General features: G+C 43.0%; 1 protein-coding gene across 3 annotated transcripts in view; it reads right to left on the minus strand.

Moving 5' to 3' along the window:
* The window catches only part of LOC140714828 (uncharacterized), a 153,999-nt gene that overhangs the window by 114,474 nt on the left and 26,482 nt on the right, over positions 1–13,043 (minus strand). For 2 of the 3 annotated variants that reach the window (XM_073026465.1, XM_073026467.1), the window contains exon 5: positions 10,992–11,225. The exons of the other annotated variant lie outside the window; for it this stretch is intronic. In XM_073026465.1, coding sequence (XP_072882566.1) covers positions 10,992–11,225 — 234 coding nt within the window. The remainder of the gene's footprint in view (positions 1–10,991; positions 11,226–13,043) is intronic. 3 annotated transcript variants of the gene reach the window in all.

Here is a 13,043-nt window from a genome sequence, read left to right on the forward strand (position 1 = left end):
GCACATCTGACTGCTGTCTCCAAATCCGCATTCCAGTCACATTTAATCCTCTGCTTAATATCAATCCATTTACCTCTGTCTTACTATTCCATTAGCTTTATTTGTCACATGTACGTTGACACCTACAGTGAAATGTGTCAACAACCAACACAGTCCAAGGACATGCTGGGGGGCAGCCTGCAAATGACACCACAATTCCAACACCAACATAGCATACCCACAACTTACTGACCCTAGCCCAGACGTCTTTGGAATGTGGGAGGAAACCAGAGCACCCGGAGGAAACTCATGCCGTCACAGAGAGAACGTAAAAAGTCCTTACAGACAGCGGTGCAAAGTGAACATGGATCTGTAAAACTTTACATGAGTTATGTGAACTGCTACACAACCTTGTCATCCATTCAAAGACTCTGCTTCCACTGTCTTTTAAGGAAGTGTTCCAAAATACAAAGGTGGGGGGGATGGGGGGGGGGGACCCTTTATTTTGTTTAAACAACAACTCCTAGTTCCAGATCCCCCTGCAAGAGCATTCAGGAAGTAAGAGTGGGTGAAGTCAATGTCAAGTAAGGCAAAACAGCTAAATACTTTACAAGTAACACTTTTTCCTGTGGAAAATTGTGCTAAGTTAACACCGCAAGCAATGAAGAGGTCAGCGAAGGTGAGTTTGACGAGGGTCGAGGCGTGCAGGTGCAATGCAAAGTCAGAGCAAGGTCAAGGCATGTTCGAGACGGAGTTGAGTCGGAGCATGCAGTCTGGAGTGAAGTGGGAGTGGAGGAGTTTTGGACCCCATCCATCTATACTGAGAGCAAGGCTGGATCGATCCAAGTGCCAGGCCGTTTTGGAAAGGCTGTATGCAGGCCAGAGCACGGCGGCAGGGTCCAGGTGCAGAGCATATCGATGTGGCGGAGCCCAGGTCCTAGTGCAGAGGATGACCAGGTGCTTGAACAATTTCAACACTGGGCCAGACAGGCTGAAAAGGCAGGGTGCGTAACCGGAGATGAGGGCCGGGCCGGTTCTGCTTGCAGCTCCGCGACGTTTCCTCCGCTCTCTGTCGGCACAGCGCTGAGGCTGAGGTTGTTTTCCTGCTACGGGCTTCGTGTCTGCGAGCTCTATGAGGATTTGCCCGCTGTGTGATGAATCAGGCTGAGGATACGAGCCTGCGCCAGCTGCTCCAGGCTACGGTCTCACTTTCGCTCTGAACACTATCACTTGCTTTTACTATCTGTACGATTTTCTCTCTTTTCCCTTCTTTCTCTGTGCATTGGGTGTTGGTCTTTTTTACTAAAATTGGGTTCTTTTGGGTTTCTTGTTTATGGCTTCCTGCAAGCAGACGGACCTCAGGGTTGTTTAACTCATACAAACTTTGATAATAAATGTACTTAGAACTTTAACCAGTAAAAGGAAATAATTAATTTTTAAACCTGATTATAATTAACACCAGAAGGCTCTCCAAGTTTCAATTGCAAGAGAGATTGCTTTGTATGAACTAGTAGTAGTGTAATCTTTGAGTGCAGTATGATACTCTCCCTAGGGGGGAGAACATCTGTGTGTGATTTGTTTAACATGGGGGGCTGATGCACAGGTGACCACTACACAGTTCTTGACAGATTGGGATCAGGGTCCAGTAGCACGGCAACCATAATGACTGAAGACCCTTCACTGCTGTCAAGCACCTCCCCATCGTCCACCAAAAGTGGGACTTCCCGGTGGCCAAACATTTTAATTCCAATCCACATTCCTGTTCCGTGTCAATCCATGGCCTCCTCTTGTGCCAAGATGGGGCCACTCTCAGAGTGATGGAGCCACAACTTAAATTCAGTTTGAATAGCCTCTATCCTGGTGGCATAAATATCTAGGTCCCCTCCTCCTTCCCTTTTTCCTTTTGTCCACTCTCCTCTCCCATCAGATTCCTTCCTCTCCAGCCCTTAACCTTACCCACCCACCTGGCTTCATCTATCACCTTCCAGCGCCTCCTTCCCCTCCCCCCCCCCCACCATTTTATTCTGGCATCTTGTCCCTTCCTGCTCAGTCCTGAAGAAGGGTCTCAGCCTGAAACATCGACTGTTTGCTCTTTTCCATAGATACTGAGATCCCCCAGCATTGTGTCTACATTGCTTTGGCTGTCTGGCATCAGCAGGTTTTCTTTCATTTGTGTAGCCTTCCTCCGCCTTCACTGCCGTAGTGATGTGTGAACATCTTCTGCCAGCTCCGCTGTTGAGGTCTTGGTTGGATCGTTCTTTGTCCGGAACCTCCTCCTTAATCTCACCGCCACAGGTGACTCTACAAGGAGGCAAGCTCCAAACAGCATCGCTCGCAGGAACTCAGGAACTCACAAGCCTCTACAGCACGATAAGCTAATGATCCTCGACAAAGTTAGCATTAACTAACATGCATGTCATTTAACATATATTTGCACTTTATAGAATAAATATCCTGCTATGGTATGTTTCAATATTACCTAATAAATAAATACAGCAAGCCTTAGTCATGCATTGCTTTGCCACTGTATACCAGATAATCGGATAATAGTTTTGACAAATTGACTAGTCCTCCAATCAGGAACAGTGTACATATAATTCATGAGTTTTACACTGGCATTCTTCCCAGCAGCTGATTCTGAAGAACAGTCATCCGGCAGCCCATGTATGCAGTGGGCTAGGACATGAATTACACCGGGGGAGAATATAAAGGAAACCCTTTAGTTTTCCACAGACAGGTACAGAAGTTACAAAAATAAATTGTGATTTAAGATAAAGAAAATACTTAGATTTCAAAACAGCTGAAAAAACCTCCAGCAGTGTTGCCTTCTGTTTTCTAAATGCCACAGAAAATATGAAATTCTCTTTGTCTACTGAAGTGCAGTCACAACAACCTTGAAGATTAACATTAGCTGAAACCAACATGAGACAACATTTATACAGCATCTGGTTTGGACTTACCATACAAATGGAGTACAAATTCAGACAGAAAGATCAGCCCTTGAACCAAACATAAGCAGACTACACAGACTACAGCTCTCCTCAAAGCGTTCTCTTTAAAACACTGAGTCTCTTTCCTTGTTATGAGTCAGCTACAGACTACTCATCCAATGAGAAGCCAGAGGGCGAGATGATGAAACAAAACTGAAACTGAACAGATTCCAGCCTACAGAATGAGTACTGCTTTAGAGCAACCAAGATACCAAAACCACATCATCCTTACTGGGAAAATATTAAGCTTGTTTAAATTATAAAATCAAAATCAGGTTTAATATCACTGGCATATGTTATGAGATCTGTTAGCTTTGTGGCAGTAGTACAATGACATAATAAAAGAGAAAACATTGAATTTTTTGAATAAAATAGTTAAATAAATGGTGAAAAATAGGAAATAATAAAAAGTGAGGTGGAGTTCATGGGTTCAATGTCCATTCAGAAATCGGATGGCAGAGGGGAAGAAGCTGCTCCTGAATGTTGAGTGTGTGCCTGCAGACTCCTGTACTTCCTTCCTGTTGGTAGCAATGAGAAGAGGGCATGCCTAGGGTGATAGGGGTCCTTAATGATGGACGACGCCTTTTTGAGGCATCATTCCTTGAAGGTGCCCTGGATATTATGGAGGCTAGTGCCCATGATGGAGCTAAGTTTACAACTGTCTGCAGCTGACTTCAATCCTGTGCAGTAGCCCCCTCCCCACCCCACCCAACACCAGACGATGATGCAGCCAGTTAGAATGCTCTCCACAGTCCATAGCTCATGTCATGATTCTGGCAGGAAAGCAAGAACCAGAAACAGATTTATTATCACAGACGTGTGTTGTGTTATCTTGTTATAGCAGTACGTTGCAAGAAGTCATAGAAATAGACAGATGGACAGAGCAAAAGAGGAAGAGCAATGTATGTTCACAGGCCATTCAGAAATCAGACAGTGGCGGGCAAGAAGAGTGAATTTAGATACGTTCATCAGGTCACCCCTCACTCGTTAATGCAAATATCTACTTGGCCAATCATGTGACAGCAACTCGATGCATAAAAGCATGCAGACATGGTCAAGAGTTCCAGTTGCTGTTCAGACCAAACATTAGAACAGGGAAGAAATGTGATCTAAGTGACTTTGGCTGTGGGTTGATTGTTGGTGCCAGTCAGGGTGGTTTGACTATCTTAGAAACTGCTGATTACTGGGGTTTACAAGCACAACAGTCTCTGAAATTTATAGAGAATGGGGGGGAAGGGAAGAGGTGGAGTTGATGTATGGTCTTTCTGTATTTCATGGCTGTCTGGAGAAGACAAATAACAGAGTTGCATTGTACACGCATACCGTAGATTTCGCACTACAGAGCGCACCTGATTAAAAGCCGCTGGCTCTAATTTTAGAAAGAAAATCAATTTTGTACTTGTACAAGCCGCACCGGATTTTAGGCCGCAGGTGTCCCACGTTGTAATATGAGATATTTACACAGAAAGATATTACACGTGAGGATTTTTAAACTTTTAATTAAATCCATATGGTAACATAAACAAATACATATTGCAAATGCTTTTTTTCAAACCGTGCCTGTAACGCGGCTACTTTTAAATATACATACGTATCGGTAACACACAAATTACATTGCGTATACTTTTTTACTGAACAGTGCACGAACAACATTCCAATATCTCCTAACGACTGGTAAAAAATATATATACTGCAGCCTACCAGTAAAAGTTATTGATCGCCTTTAACTTAAAAGCAGCGTTTTCGCTCGGGTCTAATGCCACTCGCCCCCCACCTTCCCGTTTATCGCAAACCGGTATTTCCCACAAGACGCGGCGAAACCGGATGTGACGTCATAGCATCCAGGATGTAGTACAGAAAACAAATATACCGGGTACTTAAAACACTTCTAACTTTAACTAGAAAATACTAACAAATGAATTACTAAGCGAAAATATTATAAACTAAATAACTGCCATAAAGGCAGCACAATGCTTTTCTTCGAGTGTTTTCCATGTTGATGAGGGTGAGTACAAATGACTGATTTACAATAATTTAATTGTGAAAGTGCGCTTGATTTATCGTACAATTTCATTGGACCTCTGTGAACTACTCATCAATTTTATTGGTCTACTGTTACGAGGCAAAATGTTTTTGGCGGCATGAAAAAAAATCATGCATTAGCCGCACCGTAGTAAAGGCCGCAGTGTTCAAAGCTGTTCAAAATGTGGGAAAAAAGTAGTGGCTTATAATCTGACATCTACGCTACTTTGACAATAACATGAACCTTAGAACTTTTGAAAAAAATCCAGTGAGTGGCAGTTCTGTGGGCAAAAATGCATTATTAATGAGAGAGGTCAGAGGAGAATGGCCAAACTGGTTCAAGCTGACAGGAAGGCAACAGTAGCTCAAATGACCATAATTACAACAGTGGTATGCAGAACAGCATCTCTGAAAACACAGCTCATTGAATCTTGACATGGATGGGCTACAGCAGAAAAAGACCACAGACACTCAGTGGTCACTTCAGTAAGTACAGGAGGTACATAGTAAAGTGGGCACTGAGTGCATAAGGGAGCAGAATGGTCCTATTGAGTTTGCTCCACCATTTCATCATGGCTGATCCAATTCCCTCGCAGCCCCAGTCTGCTGCCTTCATGCTCTGACTAATCAAGATTCTATCATTCTCTACTTTAAAAATACCCAATGAATTTGTCTCCACAGCTGCCTGTGGCAACAAATTCCACAGATTTGCTACTCTCTGGCTAAAGAAATTCCTCCTCGTCTCTGTTCTAAATGGGCATCTGTCTATTCTGAGGCGGTGTCCTCTGGTTCTAGACTCCCCCACCATAGGAAAGGTCCTCTCCACATCCACTCTATCGAAGCTTTTCAACATTCAATAGGTTTCAGTGAGATCCCTCCCATTCTACTGAATTCCAGTGAATACAGACCCAGAGCAATCAAATGTTCCTCATATGGTAACCCTTTCTTGATTAACTTGATAATTAATTCACAGATCTGTTGTTCTGGAAGTAAAATGTTTCCAATACTGAAACACAGAATCCCTTTTAAAGAAAAACTGAGGTTGAGGCTTGCTGTTCAAAAGCTGGCAGATGACCTCACTTTCAGTTTCAATTCATTTGTTCAGTTCTGCATTCTTCCAAGAATATATCCAGTTACTCAATTGCAAGCTGCCCTTTCACAATATGTTCCAAAATCTACGTAGTTACATTGTGCAAGGAGTTCAAAGTCAGGAGGTTATATTACAACCTTAGAAAACCCTAGTTAAGCCATATCTGGAGTATTGCGTACAGTTCTGGTCGCCCCACTATAGGAAGGATGTTGAGGATTTGGAGAGGGTGCAGGAGAAGTTTACCAGCATGCTGCCTGGTTTAGAGGGTATGTGCTATCACAAGAGGCTGGATATAACGCGAGTTGTTTACTCTGGAGCGTCGGAGGCTGATGGGAGATCTGATAGGAGGCTTCCAAGATTATGAGAATCATAGATAGAGTGGACAGGGAGTATCTGATTCCCAGAGTTGAAATGTCTAATATCACAGGGCATGCATTGAAGGTGAGAGGGGGTAGTTTCAAGGGGATGTGAGAAGTAAGTTTTTTTTACTCAGAGTCATGGATGCCTGGAATGTGCTGCCTGGTAAATACAATAGAGGCTGCTAACAGACATTTAGATAGGCACGTGGATGTAGGGAAGATGGAGGGATATGGACATGGTGTAGATATGAGGATGTTTTTGATTTGCTTTTTAGCTGACTGTGGGCTGAATGGCCTGTTCATGTACTGTACTGGTCTATGTTTTATGTTCTATGGACATCTCAACTTTACTTCAGTCCCCACTCTACCTGTTCAACTGACTGCCTAATATTTTGTACCAAGTACAAGATCATACAGTGTGTAGCAGGCCCTTCTAGCCACGCTGCCCCACCAACCCAATTTAATCCCAACCTAATCAGGGGAAATTTACTATGACCCAATTTAGTTACAAGGTAAAAGATTCCACTTTGGCCCCTTAAGATACTGTCCTTAACATTTCACATTACCTTTAATGTCTTTCTACTGGGAAATTGGTTTACTGTCACATGTTCTGAGGTTAAAGATTAACTTTATGTCACATGTACAGTACATCAAAACCAATTACTAAGCCACTCCACACAATATACTGCCAGAGGGAACAGCAAATCAGACAGCTCTTCCAGTCTCCTTTTCCCTCTCCCTCTAGAGGTCCTCGTCTCAATCTCCGACTCTTACCGTAGATGTCGGATTATAAGCCGCTACTTTTTTCCCATGCTTTGAACAGCATTGAACATAGCGGCTTATAATAAGGTGCGGCTAATAGAAGGTTTTTTCCCATGCCGCCAAAACATTTTGCCTCGTAACAGTAGACCAATAAAATTGATGAGTAGTTCACAGAGGTCCAATGAAATTGTACGATAAATCAAGCGCACTTCACAAATTATTGTAAATCAGCCATTTGTACTCACCCTCATCAACATGGAAAACACTCGAAGAAAAGCATATGATGCAGCTTTTAAGTTAAAGGCAATCAATCTGGCGGTTGAACAAGGAAATCGAGCTGCTGCGCGTAATCTTGGCATACATGAATCGATGGTGAGACGGTGGAGATTTAATTTGGGACTGCCGCTTCAGGTCAGGAATGGCTCACGTGATATTAGACAGCAGTACAAGGGAGGGAGGGAGCGAAACTGAGGATTCCGCTGCACCGAAACTGCTAGCGATTCAGTAAACAAAAAAACAGTAAAACTCGTGTGTGAATGGTATCGGGCCAATAAGGACACAAGTGTCCGATGTTACCAAATACCGGTAGGTATAACAAAGTTTAGCCTTACCAAATATGTGTAGCGAGGGTTTGGTTTGGGGGAAAAAGGAGTATAAATAAGAGCAGAATGTAAGGGGAAGGCAAAACGCGTTCTGCAATAAAGCCACGCTGCACTGTAATCCGGTGTTGGTTGTCTCTCTTCCAAAACGAACACAGGGCAGAATTTGAAGCCCAACACGTGTAATATCTTTCTGTGTAAATATCTCATATTACAAGCGGCCGAAAATCCGGTGCGCCGAAAATCCGGTCCGCCGGAAATCCAGTGCACCGAAAATCCAGTCCGCCGGAAATCCAGTGCGCCGAAAATCCGGTCCGCCGGAAATTCGGTGCGGCCTAAAATCCGATGCGGCCTGTACAATTAAAAAATTGATTTTATTTCTAAAATTAGAGCCAGCGGCTTTTAATCAGGTGCGCTCTGTAGTCCGGAATCTACGGTAATTAGTCGCAAACCAGCCTATGAGAAGATTTTCCCTTTTATACAGACTTCTTACAGACAGTGTGGGAATTGAACTCTGAACTCCGGAATGCCCCGAGCTGTAAAAACGTCGTGCTAACCCCTACACTACCCTGGCAAAAGACAAAAATACTGTTCGTTGGTCCTAATCACTGGCCCCTCCCAGAGCCTCGTGTCTAGAACCTCGCGGTTCTATCTGATTCACACACACTGTAGATCACTGACCCACATCATTACTGAAAGCACCTAATTCACTTTGCACCTGGTGTTGCCTTATGGTGCCAGGGTAGCGACGCTATTAAGCTTGGAGTTCAGATCTGGTGCCGTCTGTACGTCCTCCCTGTGGAATGCGTGGGTTTTCTCCGGGTGCTTTCCGGATTTCTGCCCACAGTTCAAAGTAGGTTGATTGGGCATTGTTAATTATCCTGTGACTAGGTTAGGGTAAATCGAGGTTGTAGGGTTGCTGTGCCTCAAAAGCCCAGAATGGCTTACTCCGTACTGCATTTCTGAATAAAGTAAGCTAATTTGCTATAGAAAGGGGAGGCACAGTAGTCTAGTGATTAGCGTAACACTTAACAGTGCCAACAATCAGGAGATCTGGGTTCAGTTCTCACCATTGTCCATAAGGAGCTTGTACATTCTCTCCATGACTGCATGGACTTCCTCTGGGTGCCCTGGTTTCCTCCCACATTCCAAAGACACAAGGTTAGTGGGCACCAGAAGGAGGGACTCTTGCAGGCTAACCCCAGCACATCTTCGGGCTGCGATGGCTGTTGATACAAACGATACGTTTCCCTCTATGTGTTGGTGTACATGTGACAAGTAAAACTAGTCTTTTAGCCTTTATTGGAAAGTAAATTCCAATCTTTTTCTTACCTGAATATGAGACCATTCCAATACACAATTGCCTTCAGTGCACTTTCATCAACCTGACGATCTCCTCACCTGCCCAATGGCCAACACTAACTCCTATTCAACACCTCAATGTGCAACTCTCATTTTGGTTTTTGGTTTCGTATTAACCGTCTCTACCGCTAATCTTCTCTGCTGCAGCTGTATTCTACCAATTTAAGCTTCGTCACTGTGGTTGCCAATTTCCTAAGCTCGGGAATTCTCTGAAACTTTACTTCTCCCATTCTTCTTTAAAAGGAATCCCATAAAACCAATGCCTTCAGTCATCTGTCCCAGTATTACAATGGTCTGATATCAAATATGCCTTGTTAAATAACACTGGGAGGTGTCTTGGGACATGTATTTATATACATAATTAACAAGTTGTTGTGACATTCTAAGCAATTTTCTGGTCTGACTCAAGAGTCATCAAAATCACAATCACAGGATTTCCAATAATAAATATAGTCTAATAAATCGACAGTTTCATCAGAATTAAAAGATTAACAATCACATTTCATTACTAAGGCAGTTGGGCGATGCTGCTCTCTCAATACCAATTTTTTTAAATCATAATTTAAATTTTAAAGTAAATTTATTGTCTAAGTTCAGATATGTCACCATATATGACCCTGAAATTCATTTTCTTGTTGGCATTCACAGTAAGTATAAGAAAAACAATCGGGTGAACAAACAACAAATCTGCAAAAGACAACACACTGTGCAAATACAAAAAATTAGTAACAATAAACAAGCCATAAATATCACAAATATGAAATGAAGAATCCCTTGAAAGCGAGTCCACAAGTTGTGGGAACAGTTCAGTGATGGGGTGTGTAAAGTTATCACCTCTGGTCCAAGAGCCCGATGGTTGAGGGGTGGATGTGTGGTGGTGAGTATATTGACTGGCTATATCACAGCCAGGTATGGGAACACCAATGCCTTTGAATGAAAAATCCTACAAAAGGTAGCAGATTCTGCCCAGTACATCACGGGTAAAGCCCTCCCAACCACTGAACACATCAACGTGAAATGCTGTCGAAGAAAAGCAGCATCCATCAGAGATCCCTGCCACCAGGTCATGCTCCTTTCTCACTAACAGGTAGAAGGTACAAGAGCCCTCAAACTCGCACCTGCAGTTTCAAGAACAGGTACTATCTCTCAATTATCAGGCCCTTGAACAAACGGAGATAAACACTCACTTGCCCGATCCATTGAGATGTGACACATACAGTAACCTCAGATTAAGGACTCTTTATTTCATTATTTCATGTTCTCATTATTCATTGCTATTCATCTATATTTGCATTTGCACAGTTTGTTGTCTTCTTCACTCTAGTTGATCTTTCATTGATCCTGTTATAGTTAATATTCTATAGACTTGCTGAGTATGCCCACAGGAAAATGAATCTCAGGCTTGTATGTAGTGACATATATGTATTTTGATAACAAAATTTACTTTAAACTGTTCCTGAGCCTGGTGGTGTGGGTCTTGAAGCTCCTGTACCTTATTCCTGATGGCAGCAGTGAGAAGAGGGCATGTCCTTAATGATGGGGGTCCTTAATAGTGGATGCTGCCTTTTTGAACATTGCCTTTTGAAGGATCCATACAGAACCTTTCATAGTAGCACAAGGAAAATACAGTGAAGGATACAGTGTTAAAGTTACAAAGAAAGTGCAGCAGTCAGACACTAAGACTTAAGGTGCTTTGTGAGGTTGAGAGTTCATCTTATTGTACTACAGAACTGTTCAATTATCTTGTGGGAGGGGTAAAGGGGAGTAATTTCACCCAAATCATTTAAATTTTAAGAGTAACCGTTCCTTCTGCTTACTGAAATCTTACCTGCCTCAAGCTTGCTCTTAAAAACACGGCGATTCCCTCCTGTCTGTTGAACATACACTCTTTTCTTCAGAAGCTGAAGCAGTTCATGAATAGATTTCAATCCATACGTGTTCAGCTGGATGGGGCGTTTATAAACTGACTTGTATGCCTTCGATAGCTTACACACTGGAATGCCATCTGCGTTGTTTTTAAGCATGTTTAAAACTTCTTTGCAAACCTGTGATAACTTGTCACCTGGCACAAGATGTATAATGTTAAAGCTCAAATTGCAGGTACATTGAATCACAGGATTATATATTTACAGGCCTAGAATCAGAGTCAGGTTTAATATCACCACATATGTCATGAAATTTGTTGTCTTTGTGGCAGCAGTACAACGCAATACATAACAATAGAAAAATAACTGTGAATTATAGTAAATATACATGTGCATATATACACACACACAACCCTATATATACATACACACACATGGAGGCCTTGGATATATATATAATCTTTATATAATGTTCATGGGTTCAATGTCCATTCAGAAATTGAATGGCAGAGGGGAAGAAACTGTTCCTGAATTACTGAGTGCGTGCCTTCAGGCTCCTGTACCTCCTTCCTGATGGTAACAGTGAGAAGAAGGCATCTCCAGGGTGGTGGAGGTCTTTAATGATAGACACTGCCTTTTTAAGGTAGCACTTCTTGAAGATGTCCTGGATATCAGAGACAGTGCCCACGATGGAGCTAAGTGAAATTGTGTAAAATTTACCTCTGCTCTTTTCTGACTTATTTTAAAGCATCATTCTCAACACATATTAAATGCATCCTAAAAAAATAAAACCACATTAAAGCAGAATCCAATAAATTGTACAGCATTCCAGCAACCATTGGTACCTCAGCCTTCACTGCAAGAGCATTTCATTTAAAGTTCGAAGTAAATTTATTTTCAGAGTACGTATGTGAGATTAATTTTCTTACAGGTATTCAATGATAAACTACACACACGGCAGCATGGTAGTGTAGTGGTTAGCACAACAGTACCAGCGACCCCGGTTTGACTGCTGCCGCTGCCTGTAAGGAGTTTGTACGTTCTCCCCATGATGGCGTGGGTTTCCTACGGGCGCTCTGGTTCCTCCCACAGTCCAAAGTCGTACCGTTGGTGGGTGAATTGGGCATTGTAAATATGACTAAATTTGGGTACTTGCTGGTGACACAGCTCAAAGGCCAGGAAGGGCCTATTCCACGCTGTGTTGCCAGAACAAATAAATAAAACAAAGACTAATAAGCAACCAAATGTGCAAAAGACAAACACAGCACTGCCTTCCAGTGTTCACTCAGTGGAAGACAAACTGGGTTACATTCACCCGCAGACTGCTGCAGGCTTGTTACTGCCAACAGCATCCACCGACTCAGGGACCTGGGCTATATTAGATTTTTGTGTGACAATGTTTTCTACTTGTCTCATACACACTTGTGCTGTGTGTGACTGTTGGTACTGTGTTTTGGCCCTTGACCCCCAAGGAATGCTGTTTCATTTGGCTGATTCATGGGTATTCACGTGTGGTTAAATGACAATTAAACTTGAACTGTGCAAAATACGTGTGGACGGATGGACAGATGAATAATACTGAGAGCATGAGCTGTAGAGATATTGAATGTGAGTCTGTGGGTTGTGTTCAGTGTTGGGGTGAGTGAAGTTATCCACACTGGTTCAGGAGACTGATGGTTGAGGGGTGATAACTGTTCCTGAACCTGGTGGTATGGGACCTGATGGTTGAGGGGTGATAACTATTCCTGAACCTGGTGGTGTGGGACCTGATGGTTGAGAGGTGATAACTGTTCCTGAACCTGGTGGTGTGGGACCTGATGGTTGAGGGGTGATAACTGTTCCTGAACCTGGTGGTGTGGGACCTGATGGTTGAGGGGTGATAACTGTTCCTGAACCTGGTGGTGTGGGACCTGATGGTTGAGGGGTGATAACTGTTCCTGAACCTGGTGGTGTGGGACCTGATGGTTGAGAGGTGATAACTGTTCCTGAACCTGGTGGTGTGGGACCTGATGGTT

This window comes from Hemitrygon akajei, chromosome 22, assembly GCF_048418815.1.
Source record: "Hemitrygon akajei chromosome 22, sHemAka1.3, whole genome shotgun sequence".
Lineage (NCBI taxonomy): Eukaryota > Metazoa > Chordata > Chondrichthyes > Myliobatiformes > Dasyatidae > Hemitrygon > Hemitrygon akajei.